The sequence below is a fragment of the Anneissia japonica genome, unplaced genomic scaffold (genome assembly GCF_011630105.1).
Source record: "Anneissia japonica isolate Jap-2015-1 unplaced genomic scaffold, ASM1163010v1 scaffold1859_len985614_cov190, whole genome shotgun sequence".
NCBI classification, from domain to species: domain Eukaryota; kingdom Metazoa; phylum Echinodermata; class Crinoidea; order Comatulida; family Comatulidae; genus Anneissia; species Anneissia japonica.
Window position 1 is genome coordinate 508,315 of NW_022694754.1, and position 20,982 is coordinate 529,296.

The 20,982-nt window shown below is 30.8% G+C and overlaps 1 protein-coding gene across 2 annotated transcripts in view; it reads right to left on the minus strand.

The window, feature by feature from the left end:
• Positions 1-7,725: 7,725 nt before the first annotated feature.
• Positions 7,726-20,982, minus strand: part of LOC117101250 — a 52,623-nt gene continuing 39,366 nt past the window's right edge. For both annotated transcript variants that reach the window (XM_033241196.1, XM_033241195.1), the window contains one exon: positions 7,726-14,321. In XM_033241196.1, coding sequence (XP_033097087.1) covers positions 13,336-14,073 — 738 coding nt within the window. In that variant the 5' untranslated portion in view covers positions 14,074-14,321 and the 3' untranslated portion in view covers positions 7,726-13,335. The remainder of the gene's footprint in view (positions 14,322-20,982) is intronic.

Sequence of the window (20,982 nt, forward strand, 5' to 3'; positions counted from 1 at the left end):
CCCCCCCCCCCCCCCTTGGAAGAACCTGGCTACGGGCCTGTACTGGATGGACCACGGACGATTCTGTTATAGAAATTAAACCCAGAACCTTAGGATTGGAAGTCTTCACCCAAGATACAACTCCATCCCCCATGTGATTGTTTTAAATATTCAATATTTTTGATGAATTTTTGATGGTCTTCATTTATATATCTTATTATTACCAGTGCAAGTGTTATATTAGGGATCTTATTTTTTATTATGTATTAGTCACCTTGACCAAGCTTTTACGTTTTGAATCCGCCAATTAAATATGTTGCAAGAAAGAAGGTCTTCCTAGTAAAAATATATAAATTCCATTTCGTATCTGTTTATTCCTAGTCTCCTATAAATTAGAACTTTAATTAGAAAAGGAACAAAGCAAATGCCTTGGGTAAATATTCCAACGTAATGATGTAATAAAAATTAATCCAATGGGATCCTTGATTGCTTATGAAAGATTTGCCTTCGTAAAAAAATCAGCATTTTTATGGAATGAGTGCTAGAAACTATTTAGCAGTTAGGATGACTTAAAGATTTTTGCATGAAAAGGAAAACATGGCCATTTTTTGTTCTTTTTTTATTTTCACATCACATTTTTTTTAGGAATGTATTGTGATATGTTGTTTTTTTTAATATTATCAATTTTATGGTAAATTTGCTGGTTGTATATTCCTGCAAGATATGCTACATTTCAGTTTGTATATTGCATACTGTAATTAGGATACATTCATACATTACTATACACATACATGAACCATATTCATAAAGCATTACCACAAGATGGTTTTTAAATTTGTTTCTTTACATGTAACATTTCTTATATTGAAAACTATCTTTTCGGGTGTCACACATCTCTGATTAGATTGTGAAATCTGTATGAAATCAATTGCCACCAATCGGATTTGTCAGATTCTGTGTCAGACAGCTTTGCCCCCCCTGAATGAATATCTTAGAGCAAACAACTGTCTTTATTTCAGTTTTTTCAAAGTAAAATATTTGTAAAATTAATAGACCTACCAGTAATATAAGGAATTATAAAACTCATATTTTAAACAGAAAAAATATACAGTGACCATTATATTAGAGCATCGTGTGTGTTTAGCGTAATAGGCTGGGTATACTGTAGAATAGCCAATAGCCAAAACTGGTTTAGGTTCAAGAAGATTATAAAGATAGCTGCAACTGCTGTGCTGTTTTGAAAACCAGATAGTTACATATAATAACAATTTTTTTTTTTCCTAGGTCTTTATGTAATAGTAGTAAATTATTTGATAAAAATTAGTTATATTTTCTTTTCCAGTTATATTGCATCTGTATCTCAGTGGTATAAATTCAATAAATCAAATATAAATCATATTAAACATTACTAATGATCTTCCCGCAAAAGTATTTTGTAAAAAGAGCACCCCATATTTGTATAGTGCCTTTCTGCCTTGTGTCTAATGTTTGTTTTTTTTCTAAAGCTTTTAATATTATTATATGTTATATTACCACTCTTTCTTTCTTTTTGGAAGTAAATAAGTCCATTCTATATGTAGATGTGTCATTGAGCTTTAATTTTAAATTTGTATAATATGTATTCTATTTCCAGCAATAAATGTTAAACAAACAAAATACTTGATCTAATAGAACAAAAGGAAGGAAACACTTTCAATTACCAAATAAAACATTTTCAGTTTCAGAATATTCTTGTACGGACTGGTCTCCTAGTTTTTGATAATATCTCTACTATCAATATCAGCCCGGACATAATAATCATCGTCATCAGTAACGAACTGAGGTCTATTATGATGTTGCTATTACTTTAACATCTGGTTTATAATAATATGCATATTTTTAACATGTGTATCACCAAGGCTTTGTATTGTTTTCTATTTGGTTGAAAACTGTGTACCGAGACAGAAGCCTTATAATTTTAATGCTAAGTAGATCTATGCATAGATGATGTTCATTGTATCTTGTATATGTTTTTTTCAAATTTCTATAACCTCCAGATTAGTAAATCAAGCCCAAATTTAAAATATACTTATATTGCATTCTATAAAGTTCAGATAAGGATATGCATGGATAATGTTTATATATTGTTGTTGAAGCCTTAAGGTTTCCGAGTGATCCGTCCTAGATATTTTTATTCGTACACGTAGTGTAATTATGCAACCAGGATTCACAGACACTATCTGCAGGTCAGCTAATATTGTAGCGTCACACTTTCATTAAGAGAGTCGAGATAGTAAACACGATGCAATAACAAAGCCCGGAATGAAGACACTCAGTCTGTTGTGCTAATTTGAAGTGTTTGTTCATAGTGAATCTTTGGTTTGAAAAACTAAAAGTTCATATAAACCAGAAGAATAAATACACATTTTTTATGAGAACTAGTAAAATTTTGCCCATACTCAGTATTCTTATTTGTTTGCCGATTTCAGGCTCAAAATGTTCTCCCTCTTTGTTCTTTTTTTATACAATTTTCAAAGATAGAAAATTATTATTGCACAGCAGTATATTTAACCTCAATTTTGTTCTTGATTTGTTCTTACTGTATTTTTTAAGCAATTTCAGCCTCAGTGGTCATATAACATGTGTTCTTAAAAAAAAAAAAAAAGTGTAGCAAATAAATGGTAGAAAGGGAACAAAAAACTACTCGAAAGTAATATTAACAATTGCATTAAAAGTAATTTCCAATATCGATGACAATATTTACATTTGTTTGTAAAATTAAACATACTACTATGCTAGGTTTATTACCTTCTGTAAATGGTTGGGAATGTGAAAAAAAAAAATTTTTTAAATAATAGACCACATTATTTATTTTTTAATATATAATTCAGTGATAATCAGGTTTTAGCAAAGAAATCACAGTATGTAAAAACCAGTGCCAACTAAATTGTATTGTATTTTGTATTTATTTTATCTAAATACATTTTCAAGCAGTTCTGTTGGAATCTACCATTTCTTTCATCGTTATTTTTATCACCTTTTCTGTACAATAGAATAGTCCTGAACAGTAATTTATTTTTAAGCTTTGTGCTTCATATTTAAGTATTATATCACAGATTTGATATACTATCTCTGTAATTTTACCTCTGTACCCGTACAGCTTAATAAATTTCAAAATCTGTCAACAGGTATACCGTCATAATTCTGAAATAAATTATGTTAGTATAAAAAAACTAGAACAGGCAGGAGGAAGTTTTAGTAACATTATCAACAAATATCATAAATTTTTATGTACTTATTTTTTCAAATTTGATGTCGATGAGTGACTCGCCGCTACTTTCAAGGTTCCCTGAATATATCCAAGAACCTCCGCTGGTGTGTCTACTGGTTTTTGGTCATGAAAAGACATCCTGTTTGTTAAGATTGAAGCCCATGATCCTAAAATTGGAAAAACTACATTAACCTGCAAACTAATGCACAATTTTATTGGTGCACTGTATTATTTTTTTGTTTATTATTATTTATTGACTTGTCCACAAAAAATACAAATGTATATAAGATAGAAATTTTTGGTTTGAATACACACATTGCCAAGTACAATTTAAAATATATTAAAGTAAGTAAAACACTAAGTATATACAATACGTTAAAATTTTGAGTGCTTAAAAGACATTAAGAATCATAGTAACAATTTTAAAATGATCCTACTGTAAAAATGACAAATCATTATAAAAAATAGATGTAAAACAAAAAATAATAATGTTATTATTGGTATTTTAAAGTTACCTGTTACCTGCCTGTTTCCTTCCATGAAGTACGTACCATTGCCTTTATCATCCTTTGCGGTCCATCTCTGGATGCTGTACTAGCCACATTCTAGCACTCCATGTTGACCATCTGGCCTTCCTCCTTTCTTTGAGGACAGTATACTCAAGAATGTATGAATACATGTATTTTTATTATTATTGTTGCAAATATTGTTTAAATTAAAAGCCCCATTCCTGGGAAAATTTCACTAAAAAAAGATTAAAAAAAACAAAAACAAAAAAAACAAATGTGCATTACTCTAATTATTATAAACAATGGAAAAATATTGGCATGAATTTTAGTTTTACGTAAAAGAATAAAAAAATTGAGAAATAGAGACTAAACTCATAGGAGATTACCATTTTCTCGATGACTTCTTCGTTACTAGGCAAATTCAGAGGTTGTAGATTGGATCCACTGGAATGCTATCGCTTTTGTGAATACTTTATACACTCAATAAAGTGTGCCCTCTCTAATGAGATTAGTTTTTGTACTTCGTATCTCGCACACTGCAGTCGATCGAGTAGGCCTGAGATATGTTTGTTAATGTCAAAATCTCGTTCAGAATCATTTTTTTAAACAAATTTTAGTCTTATTTTACATTTTTTTCATGTTTAAGGAATGTCTAAATTCAGTTAAACTAGCAATTTTGTACTACATTTATAAATCTTTATAATATAAAAATCTGATTTTTCCAGGAATAGGGCTAAGTATGGTATTTAATGATATAAAATCTTGAAATCTTGACTTTTTAATGAGATGAAATCAGAATAGAATAATTAATTCAGATGGGATGTGGGCAAAAAATTGATTACTATTTACTTGATGAGTCAGAATGGAGATTCTGTGTTAATCACCAGTCCACAATTAATTGGCATGTCTTAATAAGCATAAGCTAATCAATATCTCTGAGTTAATGAAGATGTTGGTGACCGGAAGATAAGTGAAGAACTAAAGTGCTGATTGAAGTAATAAATAAAATAGTGGAGATGTGATACACCTTTTTTGATATATAAGAACCAGTTAACTTTTGCCCAGGCTCTGTGTTATTTATTTTTTTTTGTATTTACGATTTCAGGCTCAAAATGTTCTTATTTTTTTTTATCAAAGAAAAATATTATTGTGCATCTGTATATTACTGTAGTGTATTATAGAGAGTATTACATAGTCACACATACTGCACATAAGGTACAGATAAGATTTTTTATGTTTTTTTTTTTTTATATAATAAAACCTTATTTTACCTCGGCCTCAATTTGTTTGTATATTTAAAGCAATTTCAGTGTTCTTATATAATATGTTGTTATAAACAAAAACAGTGTATTGCTATCATTTATTTCTAAGTGAGTATTTGTTATAACACTGTAAAACAATTAGACAAAATTGAAAAATTAGGTATAATATTATTTATTGATAATCATCAAGCTAATCATTTAAACTTAATTAAACTAAACTAAAACCCAAATATTTGATAATAATTTTTTGTTACATTTACATTTGTCTTGGTTTTTGTTGTTGTTGTTGTTAAGCGCCTCGAGGTTGTGTCAACGTAAGGCGCTATATAAATCCAGAATTATTATTATTATTATTATTACTATAATTGTATAACAATTGTATATGTTCTATATATAACAAAATAAGCATGTTCCTATATTTCAGCACTGTCCTTTTTATAGTAATTCAACCTTTTAAAAAGCAGAGACTAAATGTTGATTTTCCGTATTGCTCAGTGAATTATGGTGCCGTGTTTAAATTTTTTATACATAAATCTTACATTGTAGTAATTATTAGGTTTGCTAAAAAACACTGTAAAGACAGTATAAACAAATAGACAAATGATTGTGCTAAAATTAAAGGAAACATACTACAATTATATAATAATTATGTATGTTGTGTAACAGATATATATTTTTCTAGTACTGTTATTGTAATTAAATAGTTCAATAATAATAATAATAATAATAATAATAGTAATAGTTACTGTGCCCTTGTGAGAATCTTGCGAATTTTTTTCAATCAAACGAAGAGTAAACAAGGGTTCATGTATTGTGTACGACAATTGTCAAGTTATAGTTATTCTTCAAATTCAAATGCGGGGTCACAATAACATTGTGTTGTCAAGGGTGTTCAGATGAATTGAGTAACATAAGTTACAAGCCCAATAATACTAATATGCCTAATAAAGGCAAAAGCCTTTATGTCATGTTGCGTTTATGTCATATTTGGTTGAAGAGTCATTTGAGGAAGGTTCTTTGAAAGTATGTGTTTAATAATGCACTACGCATCATCATCATTATCACCATCTACAATTTCTACATGAACATCATTATATGAACATCCTCATTATCATCATCATCATCGTTGGCTTGTATCTGAATTTAATATAGTTCTTAGGGACATTTTCTAGATATGAGCTACAGTAGATTTTGTATTTTGGATGAGATGTTTCGTGATTTCTTTACGTTTGGTGTTACAGTATTACATTACTTGTGTATATCCAGTCTGTTTCCTCTTTTGTGTTACCAGAGATGTCAAAAAGGGGACCCCGAAAGTGCGGCTGATCAAGATAACACCATCCTAGGAGGTCCGGGGGAATTTCCCCGTAAAATTTTTGTTTTCTAGACGCCCGAAAATAACTTCTGAGGCGTTTTGGGATCAATTTCTTCTTTCTCTTTCTTTTTTTTTTTCTCTAAATCCACCCCTGGTTACTGATCATAATTGTTTCTAATCTGTTCAGACGTTCTTGCTTCAGATCCATTGACTGTACCAGGAATTATACACGATAGAAAAGTTGGTACCCATTAAATTGTATATTGCAATATAAAACAATCAACAGTCTGTTAATAAATACATTTAAACTAATTCCTAAGTGAACCTGAAGGTGGCAGCATCACTCACTCACGACCACTAAAGCTTTCTTTTCTACTACAATAATAATGATAGGGCTGCTACTGATTTGGGTCAACATTATAACCAATAGCACAGACTCTGTATACACAATAAACAAAAAATATTGAGTAATTATGTTGCAATCCAGAATTTCCCCAAAATTTACTCACTTTATCACAATCAAATATGAAAGTGGAAATTATTTAGTCTTATTAATTTTGGAAACCAATAAATCAATATTAATTAGGAACAAATGCTTTGAAGTAATAAATGTTTATCAATGTTTGTACAAGATACAGATTTCTGTTAATATCATGTCAACTTTCCTTGTATAACATCTGCATTAAAGATCTATTTAAATATATTTATTCAAATAAATGCCACAGGCCGTTTATTGTTGGGAAGGTTTTTTGAGTTTGAGAGGGAATTTATTCAAGGGAAGCATTTATTTTTATTTTTAGGGTGTAAATTGGATACATATATATACTAAAATAAAGACCCCTTAACTGTAAGTGGAATTACGAGAAATAACAATAATGTCAAAATTGGCTTACTGATCCCAACCAGGTTGAAAAGTATACTGGAGTAGAACATTAATAGAATGTGTTACTCCCATTAGTTTTGTTTAGTCATTCAGGGGGTGTTTATTCAAGGAAAAAATTAACAACCTGGGGCCTTTATTCAAGAGAGGCATTTATTCCAAATGAGGAGGGGTAGCTTATTCAAAGCGAGGGCGTTTATTTGAATAAATACAGTACCTGAAGTTGTAGGCTGGTCCCTAATTTTGTCTTAATCAGTGAAAATTATCATATTTTGGCACCAATGGCATTCCATATTACTTATTTACACGGCGTCCTATAGTATACTTTTTCTCGGATCCAAATTCAACAACATAACAAAAACAGGCGCTAGTGGCGCTCTTCGAAATTATCTAACATTACAAAAAGTCAATAAATTAGAGACTTGTGGCAAGTCTTCTGAAGTTGTTCAAATTGAAAACAATGAATCTTCTGCTACAGAAAGCACAGTTGTAAAGAGTATAGACTGTAAAATAACAACAAAATGAAAATGTTCTTGTTTGATACAACACGTTAGCATTGCACTTTATTCTACATGCATATATCAATATAGGCATTGGATAAAATATTAATACATACATATCGTAAATACATTATGGAATAATAATAATAATAATAAAATAATATCAATTGACTAACGTTTACAGAAACAAGATTCATGTTCGGTGGTTTTTAGTCTGTGCACCGTGAAATGTCCCCTTCACATAAAAGAATCTGGGGTATGGGTGGTGTGGGATGATCAAACCCCTCCCAACTTATTACTCAGTGGTCAGTTTTATTACATTTGTGCTTTAATTACAATTTGACAGTGGAATATTCTGGAGAATTTTCAAGTTTGAGCTGAGAATGATAACTTGTATGTCTTTAGTCATGTGTCATTTAATTTAAGAAGTTATACGGGTCATATGACAAAGTCATATAAGGGTTTGACAGGTCATGTGACAACCATTTTAAATTATTTACCGGTATCTTGTATCCAACTGTTGTAAATTTATATTGCTAAAAACAAAAATAGAGGCACCAAGGATATAGTGAAGAATCCACAATTTCACATCCCTTGTGTTTTCAATAGCTTGTATTCTCTTGGTACGTACTTAAAAGACAGTAATTAATAATTGAACTAGTGTTTTGTTCAGGAAAGAAGTTCCCTCAAAGTACTGATTAAATTTGGTGGGAGAGAGGCACTCCCAGAGCAAGTGATAAGCTTTAATATGCTGTTGAACCTCTCAAAATACCCCACCTTACAAGAATTACTGCACTGGTAAAGCTCACATTTAAATAACCATTTACAATAGGTATGTTGTTTGTACAAATACTTTCTATGTACACACAAGACACTGAGCAAGGCTTTTCAAAATTAGCAAGCTCAGTTCTGCTGTATCATCAACATATTTTCAGACATGGAAACAAGTTAACAACATACTTTTTGACTCTCTGAGCATTCACACTTTTTACCAGTGTTTTATCTTTGTACAACTATAAAAACTTGTTCTTTTTTGTAAGAGTTCCTAAAAATATAACCTTGGTTTCTGTGAGTCGCTAATAGTGGACTAAGGATATATAAATTCACATATAAAATGATATATTATATATAACCAAAGGATTAAAATAATATATAATGCATTGATAATTGGACAAGATAAGTATAACATAGTATTATTTCAAAATATACCCTCTCCTAAGAACACAATGTTCTCCAAAATCCCGATATCCATCCATCCATCAATCAGCTACCCAAAATATTTGGCAGCATTTTAGCATACCTTCAACATTGATATTGCCATTGTTTAAAACTGTACCATCTTTTGTCACAATTCTTATACCCAGATAACATGTATCAAACCATTCCATGTTATTATAACTATTTCAGTATTATTTTTAAAAATATTTAAGAGCAAGTAACATCGTAACATATTCAAAAAAAATGTCTGTTCACATTTAATTTACCAAACAAAGATGAGCAACAAACATTTCTCTCATAAAACTAAAATTTTGGACTTTGTGGAATGTTAATTGAAAATTCCACATAAATAGATCTGCAATTTCTTTAATAGTTTCTAAATTGGTAATTTTATTTATATTTTATTGTTTAATTTTTTAATCTAAAAAAAAAAACATTTTTGATCATCATTTCTCATACAAGATATGTAAATGAATGAAAGCAGTTAATTTTCTTTAAAAAAGATGGATGAAAGTAAATTCCCTTCTTAATCAGAAAATCATAACCAAGCATTCATATGCATGTCGTACATTAAAAAAATTACCACCATCATCCTACCAAAGTTACGATAAAATATTAGTAGGTATTCTATCGCCAAGGTTGATCATTTTAGCATTTGAAATATTGATTCAAGTTATAATATAAAAACATAAATTTATAATCATCGCTCTATGGTCTGAATTTTTTGGTCACAAGAAAAGGTTGAATGTTTATATGAAAGAAATATATACGGTAAAGGACACTAATTTGATTCATAGTAGTAATTGATAATAAAAATACAAAGAATGTCATTATTTTTTAGTACCAGGCAAGTAGCTAGTACAATACATAACTACTGCACTACTGTATTTTATTCCCTTTTGTAATTATCAACCCAAACTATTCAATTCATTTTAGTGAGAGTACTGAACATTATAATAAAAAATGTTATCTCATCGATTTCCTTAAAAAAACTAGCCATGACTAGGGTTTTTAATATGCTTGTCTTCCCATTACATGTTCTCGAGTCTTAAAACTCCTGAACTCCATTATTACCTGATCCCCATAATGAGAATAACCCCGATTCACACAATATTACACGTGCCAAAAACTTCCCGGGATACTGTCGTCTTCACACAAGCGAATGCAAATCTTGCTGAAAGTCAGTATAATTTATACGCAGGCAAGATACGCACAAATTGGATAAAAGCTCCACCCAATGAGCATGCGACAGATCTTTGCTAAATATATTGGGAGTGTTTACAGGTTTCTGCAATGTGCAATGTTTTTTTTACGTTGATATTATACAGTATGCAAGCTAATCTTACACAGATAGGCATTCACACAGATGCAATTTAGCAGGGGGTGTGTGCTAAAATTTCCCTAGCAAAGAAGTCTTCTTGTGTGAATTGGGGGTTAGTTTACAGATCATCACAAATTTCCATACTGTAATTGGCAAGTGTGCTCCGAGAGAGAAATAAATTCTTAATGATAATGGAAAAGCAAAACCAGTATGCTCAATTTTTATCCAAATTGCAAAGTACCATCATCAATAATTTTTTCATTTTATTGGGCAGAAACTTATTTCTCATGTTTCATAATAATCTAGAGCTTTGTTACAATATGTACACATTTTTTTTTCAGTATTAAAATTTTGAAATTGAAATGTTCATGATAAAAACAAGATTAGTGCTAATGACATTCAAGTACTGCTTTTACTATAAAATAAAAATACTCTGAACTGAAGCACAAGAAATGGCTAGTAAACGCTGGTATAATGAGAACACTTTAAACATCCACAGCCAAACACAACAAGAAGACATTTTAGTGATCTATAAATTGTACAGACATTACATATTATCATAAATGACGTTATATGAATTATACAAATATATTTACTATAATAACTTCATTATGTTGGAAATGGTATTTTTCCTCTACATAGTTGCCCTACATATGCATAATTCAAGTATGTATGAAATTAATATTTTAATAAATGCAAAATATAATTAAACTTAACATAATAATAGTAATGATATTCAATGCCCATATGAGGTAAAAATATTGTTTAAATGGAAGTACAGTACAGCAAAAACCAATATAAAACAAAACCAATATAAAATGCAAGTTAAAAAATATACTGATATCTGTTGGATATTAAAGAGATCTATAATATATCACTTTATATAATAATCATTAAATAATATGTTGAGTTTTTTAGGTCCAACTCTCCTACAATTCAACCGACCTCCCACGCAAATTATAGGTGCAACCTGAGGAACACGGTGCGTGCAAGCAACTGTTTTCACACAGCACTGAACTTGTGTTATTTGTTATTAGTGATGCTGGTAACTAGGCCATGTGATACCTACGCTAAGGTGTCAACAAACATCAAAGGCCTGTACTCTGCGGGCTTAATGCATCTCTCTACAGGAGAGGTTACCTGGAGGAACAGCGGGTGATGCCTGTACTAATAACCATTAGTGGCTGTGATACTGTGGTAAGATGCATCATAAAACAACACGAGTTACATTCTTCACAGCGTGAGAGAAAACCTCAAGTTCAAAATATTTATACAGGGATGAGAAATGACTGGCTTCGAATAACTAATAATTATTTTTTAATATTAGTTTTTGAGTGTTTTCTGTTATTTAGTATTCGGCAGATTAAAAGTGATATCTTTAACTACGACAAATGATAGAGGTTCAGCGAGGTTGGGCTGACAGTTTGTAAATAAATCTTTGATGTTAATAGAATTAGTTACACAAATATAATTCAGTGTTACCGACTGACTGGTGGGTTGATAAGCTGCTGTGAGTTCTCAGTAGCATACAAACATGTATAACCATGGTATAACAATTACAAATAGCTGGAAGTGTTACAGTATGGGGAGGGGTTAGGAATCTGACATTTAAGAAGGAATGCCCAAATCTAATTGCCAGATTATCCTTATCTGTGTAAATAAAGTTGTTTGGCTTAGACATTAAAAAGATCTAATAAGAGGCAATGAAAGACTTGTAAAATTATCCAGCTAAGAATATGTAAAGTTGTTGTACATACATTATGTTTATCTGGGAAGAATTTTCCATCTATATACAAAATACTTGTATTTGAATGATCATGGTACAGTTAGAGTAACATACCCTGTATAATGATGTAAGATACATAATGATATTAAAGTGTTATAATTGTTTATTACTGTATTTAACTAATATTTATAATTTTGTGACCATATTGAGCTTTTTTGTATACTATGACACAGGAAAACATTGTTGGGGATAAATTGTATGTCAAGATAAAATACATTAAAATCAGGCAATATTTCCTTCTTATATGTTTACTGTTGTAATTTTTATTAACTTAGCCATTATATAATCAAAAAGTATATTACATAAATATTTTAAAATAAAATATATAATACTGACAATTTTGCAGGAACTGTATTGTAACGGCTTATTCAATATCACTTTTAAAAGTTCAAACATTTATTTTGTTTGACTAAATTTCATTTAAAAACCATGAAAATATCATGATATAAATTTTGATCAGCATTTAGATACATTTTTATGAAATTCCAAAATCAGTTTTTGTTATTTAATGTAATTTTTTTGGGAATGTAATATTCTTACAAGGCACTAATCTTTTTGGAGTAAAAATTCTGGCTAAAATTCAAACTAGTGTTTAATTCATCAAAATTTACTTTTTGGAAACAATGTTTCCTCCTAATTTGGACCAACAGGCCTATAAGGTAGGATTTTGAAAATCATCGCTATTGGTTGTAAGAACAAGCAAGTGTTATGATTACTAGAATTTGGTTTACAAATTGAGATTTTTTTCACAACAAGCACCATTTCAGTGAATTTCTACATAATTAAATATTAAAACTGATTATTCAAATTCAGAAATGTAATACAGATCTCTGAATTAATAAATTTAATGAAATTTTTAATGTTAATTTATTATAAGTGGGAAAATAAAATTGGAATGTTGGCATTGCTTCCTCTGTGAAATATTTTGACCACATCACTGTTGGAACATGAGATTGAGAATCAATATTTTATATTCTCAAAAATTAAACCAAAACCGTATAATAATATAATAAAATTCAATATTATATTATATGAACCTATATCAACAAAATGCTGTAATAATAAATTAACTGATGTTTTGAGCATATTTTGTTAAATTGTGTGGAAGTTGAATTTTTGAATACAGTTCATCTTCTCTCATTTACATATCACCGCCACATTAAGACTCACTACTACATATCCCCATATAGCACAGAAGGGCAGCTAGATTCCCTTCATTGGACCAACAGTTTTTTTTCCCCTAAAAGTCTGATGCAAAGGAATTATTTCAAGCACCGTGAATTAATGTCAATGTGAGTTCAACCGTCGTAAGCGTTCACCCTCGACTTACTTTTACCTGCGGCGAGCGTATAAATGATTGATGGCATGAGACCTTGTTGCCAACTGTACAAAGTCCGGTCTGCTGCTTTTCGCTTAAAGTTGGTCGTCGACGCACAATGCGCCTTTTCTGGATATGAGGTTGGCTCCGACTTCGCTGCAAGTTCACTACTTGACCCTGTTGAAAATTAGGCAATGGGGATCCGGTACTAACTACGCGTCGATGACTTTTCCAGCTTGGTCGGTCAGTTTGCCGTCTGTCATTGTTCACACATGGTTCATCAATGTTGTCTTCCGTTGAACTTGATCGGAATAATTGAACAGAAATTTCTTTACGGCTTTGTTCTCGGAGTTTGTACAACCAAGCCTCCCTATCATCCCAACATTCACAATGGAATTTGTATATCTGGCTAGAGTTATCAAATATAATTTGGAAACTGTACTCGCCGATCGGTGCGATCTTTGCACCACGAATATTAAAATATCCACGCGTTTTTTTGCGATTTTTTTCTGCGTACCAGACGATAAATGGGCTTGAGTCATTCGTGTACAGACTCAGGAAAACACTTTTTGGTTTCTTTCGATTCCTTCGCCAGGGTTCATGTACAGTTAAGACGCCCTCAACGAGCACCTGGCTCATCTGAATACTCGTGTACAGACTGTGGTTGTCAATGCGAGGTTTCAATGACGAACTTGAGTTCCGTTTTAAAAGACGTAAAATAAAATTTGAACCCATTTCGAAATATTGGTCCTTGAATGATAGTTCAAATTCGTCTAAGTTGAAAGCACACAGAGCGTGTTGCTACCGTGCAATATATTTTGGTAGCAAAGCTGCAAATAGTGACGGTCAAAGTTCCAAACCATCAAATTTGGTTCTGCCTTTTCAATGTTCTTCTCGTTTGTGAAAACAATCAATAAATTTTTCCTGTAGCACATCTACTCCAGTATTCCCTTGGCTACCAATTGTTTCCTGGTTTACGTTTCCTGAGGAAAAAAGAAATCAATTATCAGATTGGTTGCTTTTTCAAAGTCAGGATAATAATAACTCATTGTTTGCTTCAAAATAAGGACATACTGTCTGCCATTTAAAAAAAAATCCAATTAAGGATGTTAATTAACCTTCAGTGACACAAAAATTAAAACAAGTCAGTTTTTTGCATATTTGTACCTATATTTCTACTACAAAAATACATTTAAATTTGAGCACCACCCAATAAAATCGTCCGTTAGTTGGTGAGGAAAATGGTACATACAGTACATACATACAAAGTAAGCAATTAAAATATTGAATTTCATTCACGTTTTTAGCTCAGCGCAGGTAGTATACTGTAAGCAGTCTTCAAAAAAGTGTTGACACTACAGTACTTGCGTCCTTACCACTGTGGTTATACTGGGGTTATATTGTACACATCACTATCCCTCCTGGCATTTATAAAGCACCTTTTTTCCAGATACAAAGCGCTAGCACCCGTGCCGTGCCTTAAAAACCCACAACAAATATATGCAACTATCCAAGCCCAAACAGAAAAGAAAATTCTTGAAATCCGAAGAACTGAATTATGAAAACAAAGTAAAGTACCTCTGTTTAATTGAATAATTTGACATGCAAATTAGCTCACTTGGTGTAAAATCTTTTTGACAGTACCTGTTTTTCGTTCCTTCCTGGTGGTTGATATTTAACATGTTATTATTTCTTAAATTTTTGTTGTATGAATATAAATATCTATATTTTTTAAACTGAAGCCCACAAGGTGAAATAGTGGCTACGTCACTGACGCCAAAAAGCAAGGTATGAATGCTTTGGAATTTGGAACAGGTACCGGTAGTAGTGACGTAATAATACACAGGATGAAAGGGACAGATTACTCACTGATATCCTTGTAATGCACCTTTCATGGCTGGATTATGCAGGAGACAATAGATTAAGGAATTTTTAGTTCTAATAGCCTTCAGAACAATTTTGACACCCAATAATGTACACTACGAATAATTTTAGTATTGTACCTTACAGTATGTACAGCATGGTGGCATTACAAATGTGTATTGGCAATGTGTACAGTACTACAGCTGTCTCTTATACACATCTTTGTTTGGCTTAGACATTAAAAAGATCTAATAAGAGGCAATGAAAGACTTGTAAAATTATCCAGCTAAGAATATGTAACATTTAAATGATTGATAATAATAATAATAATCTTTACAGTAGGCCCTATACTTATATCACAGATTAATACAGACATATCTTGGGTTTTGAATTTTTAAAAAGAAATTAAGAATTATTATTATCGCCACTAAGTTTAATAAAAAAAATTCAATAATTTATTTAATAAATAATCAAAAACTGGAATCCTTTCATGGACATATTTATTCTCTTAATAAAAAATGTGTTTTAACTTAACACAGAAATAATATCACTTTTTCTTAGTATGTAGTTGCATTAGACACAGGAAGAAGCGTGGCTAATAAAATTAGCAAAGTTTTCATATAAAACAGATATCGTAAACTAAAGCTGATGAAATTCAGCTGTTGGATATAAACATGTAATGCAGTTCCCTTTAGAGATCCATATGCGATTGATTCTCCAAGGGAGTCCAGTCATTTAGGTGTTTAACAATAACTTGTACTGTTTACATTAGCTGTTAATTACAAGAAAATTAGGCAGTGTTTGAGAACAAGAGAGGGCCCTTTCTTCAGGCAAGGTCTGTGGGGAATTTGATGCCACAGAGCATCTACAGTAGTACCATATCCAATAATATAGCATGGGCCTTTACCTCAATCCATAGTGCATTTTTTGACCACTAAAATGTTCTGTAATATTGTAGTTTTCTTGTTAAATCATTATTATTATGAATTGTAGATAATATATTTTTTATTTCTGTAAAACCTTAAATATGTAAAAAAATTCAGATTTTTTTTATTTTGTCCAAAATGGAATTATAGGTGCAAAAATACAGTGCAGAAAAAAACACAATTAAACAATATACTACTGTATATAAAATAACATTTACATAATTTGTTTTATTCTTGTCTATGTATACTTATAATGTATATCAAATAGTCACAATGTGACAAATGGTTAAATACTGTTTATTTCATATTTCACTTAATAATCTGACTCAGAGACTTTCTCATAATAAAAAATTATTGCATGTCATAAGTAAAAAAGTTATTAATTCATATAAGATTAGTTGGGTAAAGATATAATAGGTCTGCTGTACTTTTTCAGGAATAGGTAATTTAACCAAACCTACTGTATAAAATGAGCATTAAAATTAAAGGGTATTCATTTCTATTATCAATTATTCAGATGAGTTAGAGTAGAAAAATTTCATCAGTTATTGATCCCGTTAAATGAGTTGAAAAGTTCTTTCGAATGAAATCTGACGCGACTAGTAAATGGATACGAGTGACTTCATAATCCCATGATTAATTTAGGATATGCAATTAACAGTTCATTTATATAATCCAATAAAGAGTTGTTAATTGTGTCTGCAAGAAATATATCTAGATAGCTTATCATGCATGCATAGTTAAATCAATCATCACACCTTATTTAAAACAATTTAATTAATTAATTTAACCAAATGTACAGTACTATTTTAATACGCTCTTCGCACAAGAAACACTATGTGTGTTTTCATGGTGTTTAAAGCCGGGCCCACACTACACCGCGACGGTCGTCAGCCAACTTGATTCTATAAGGATGCAATACCACAAATTATGTATTTTCTACATATAGGTAGACTCCAGAATCGATTAAATAGGCCTTTGAAACCCCTAAATTGCCAAATTTTTCGGGGGCTTCACCACCTAGAACACTTTCGAGAGATTTTGAGCGACGCCCGTCCACACCTACATTTTTTTATCGCTAACATCACCCCCACCCCCTGTTGACAGGCCAAAAATAAATTTCTGCAAGTCGCTCAACGTTGGACGTAAAAGACAATATAAAATCAGTTCTCTATCGTTGCTTTTTGAAATAGTACAGTAGCTTAGATTTTGTGGTTAAACATGTGATTGAGTTTTCCCATGATATATTGTATGCTCTCATAAAATGCTCAGTATTTCCGACTAAACAAGAATTTTGTTTCCTGGTTGACACTGATTGATTATGGGCTCTTATTTTTAGGTTGACAGTTCTCTACTGTATGGTATAGATTTAAAGATTCCTAACATCTACATTTTGAAGAAATAAAAAGTAATATTTGAATTGATTTGTATGTTAAGTAAGACTTCCAATTGAAACTTACCAAAAATAATCAATTTGATATTTTTGAAGGACAAACCTGTGAAAGCAGACTTGTTCAATCTGTGTTCCATTGGAAGATAACTTATTGCATTTAAATTTTTGCTCATTTAATTCTAGACTTTTTTAGATTTCGCCTCAGACAGTGAGTAAGATAATACATTCTGACAATTTACTGTTGCAAACAGAATAAATAATGTATAAATACAGCATTGTCCTTAGGGACTGCCAATACACAGTACAAGTGATATATATGACACGTACTGTAGGGCATTAGATAGGTTTTTATAAAATCTATATTTTATAAAAATATAGATTTACATGAAAATTTAATATCAATCTATATGGTTGGTTTATTTATTTAATTACTTATGTACAGTGAAGATCTTAGTAACAAGGATTAGGGGAGGAGAGTTACTACTACTGCAGACTCAATTTTGTTTTTCACATCCCATTACATGTTAATGGAATGATTCTCTCTAAATGAAGCCTCATTATGAAGCTTAAGGAATGGAGGGTTGGTCGTATCTACGCCACAAAAATATCCTAAAATTTTAAGGATTTGAACCCAGGTCCCTTATGTTAGGTGGCCATCTTACCACAAAAACATTAATACATTCTACTTCATATTTTTATTTGCCAGGTACTGTAGGAACTCACATTGTTTTAAAGTCTTATTTTGTTATTTTGTTTAACACCTTGGTTCTACCATGGAGGAATTAGTTTAAACTTCTACCAATCAAATCCTGAGTGAGGATCTGCTCAAACCAGTGTCGATGTTAAGGCTGTAGTTAATGGCGCACCTGCCTTACCGCTCAGCCAACCAACTCACCCATAAGTCCTAGTAGTTTGTAACTATAGGGAACCTATCATGTAAAGTAGATGATCCATGCGGCTCAGAATTTAGTGGAAATGGGCAGGAAGTTCATGGGGTTAAGTGTCACTGACGTGTGACAATCAATGTGATCATAAATGGTGGGAATAACAGAACATACTCTAGAAACAAGTACATTATAAAGTGTATTTCAGAATTAAAAAAAAGGAAAATTAACAAATAGTAAATTGTGGATTTGCTTGTATTTTAGTATTCAAATGAAAGTACTGACGACTCGAATAACTTATTAACTAATGGCTGGATAAAATTAAAATTTCATTTTATCAAAATATGGCCGGTGTACTTGGGAAATACTGATTGATTTGGCATAGAATGATCCAAATAATTGAAATTAAGAGGTTTTTGTGTCTATACTGTAGTACTATGCAAATTTAGAGATGATTTCAGAAAAATTAAACACATTTTTACCATGTTAAACATTTTTAATTTTAGAATGATTTTTATTTTAGAATGAATCCATGTTTGAAAAATATTGAAGATAACATAAAATTAAAATATAGGCATATACTGATTTTGATAAAATCTAGGGGGCAACCCCTCATTAAAATTAAAATTACATCATTTACAGGTACTTGTCATTTAATAATTTAGTTTCATTATATATTTTGAAAAAGAGGGTAATTTGATACATTTGACATATTACATATACTGTATATTTATTTGGTACACTGTGTCAGAGAAATAATTATTTGGGGGAAAAAAAACTTGACACATTTTTCCTTATTTACTAGTGTGGCAGTTAAAAGGGAAAAATGAACCATGAAATGTAACACCTTGTACACACTTGGATCTCTTAACATCACACACTGTTGTGATAAATCAATAAACTGATTAATACTAAAAGACAAAAAGATTTATTGTTGGTTCCTGCATGCTGTGTTGCTATCTAAATTTAGCACTATGTTAAAAAAGCACGCTTTGTTAACCTTATTCTTAAATTTGCCAGTTGCACAATTTAGAATGTTTCTTTAGATGTGCAACTTTGTTGATCTGACCGTTTATTCCAGGATCAGTGAGTAACCGTTGAAATTGATTATTCTTTCTCGGGTAACCAAGTTAAATGCTCTACTGTAAATGGAATTAGAGTACATCTCAGTGCATTCTGTTTGTGATAGTAGAAATTTGTCCATTGGTACAAATCATGCTGAGTGAAAATTAGTCAACAAATTAAACTTGAGTTAAACAATTATTAACACGGTTTTAAGTTACATTGTCATAAACACTAATAATATTATTGAACAGAGTATAGATGCTTGCAGTAGACTGTCTCTTCTCAGTTTTTTATATTAAACATAAATGTAGGCCTATAACTTAGTAGTATATAGATAGTTCAATACAAATTTAAGTTCACAAGGAGAACTGCTCAGATGTAGATATTGATTAGGTTCACGTTTAGGAATCTCAGCCTGTTTCTGATATTTTATGCTTTTACTATGTTGTATTGTAGCCGGTTGTTGTTTTGTGTATATAAATGAAATGAAATTTAAAAAAAAATTGTTCATGATACTGAACTCTTTTATTTTATTTTATTTGACCAAAAACAACAGTACAGTATAAATCAGTCATAACAAATCAAAAGTCGGTTTATGATGAGCTAACAGAACCTGAAGAATAAATACTGATAGAAAGAAATTAAAATATTGACTTTAAATTGAAAATAATAATAAGGGAAATAATTTCCCTGCTTTGAAATTAATAACAGAATAATAAACTATTCAACTATAATTTTTGCATTGGCTATAAATTTAAGGATTTTTATAGTAATAAATGTCTATAAATTACCAAAAACTAAATTATTTAAATCCTAGTCTAAGTGGAATTTCATCAGTCTTTAAATTTCATTGATGGTGTTGGGATTTTTTACAATCCAGGAAGTACAACGTGAACATAATTACCTTCAAAATGAAACTCATTGAAAAGCTAAAGGACTCTCCTTCAACAGACAACACAGCATTTTAAACATAATATGGTGACAAGAGTTTACCATTAAGAGACTGATAGCAAACATGGTAACAGGAAGGGGCTCCCCTTAAAATTGATTGGCTGCATCCTGAAGAGCATATACGAAGAGCCTTGAGACATCCTGGGTCATAGGCAGCTGGAAATGAACAATGACAGAATAGCAACATACGCTTCCTCTGCACCCGAGCATCATCATTTGTTCGCGTTAAAAGTTTACTCACTGAAGGCTTTGAAATACCCTTCTAAACTGCAATCCCTTAGTGATAGGAATTCATTTGAAAAACTTAAATATGAATCAATATTCAAGAGTTTTGATAAAGATACAAGAAGATAACTTACTGTAATATTAGTGTTGGTTTATTAGAATATATTATAGCAAAAAATATATCCCTTAAATTACCAGATAGTATTTTAATTTTTGAATAAAGAACTGACAAGAAATCTGAGACTAAAGTATGGCGACTAGCATATTTGATAGAAAACTAACATTCGATCATACTTCTTTTTTTATTACCATTAATATATAATTTGGTTTAACCAAC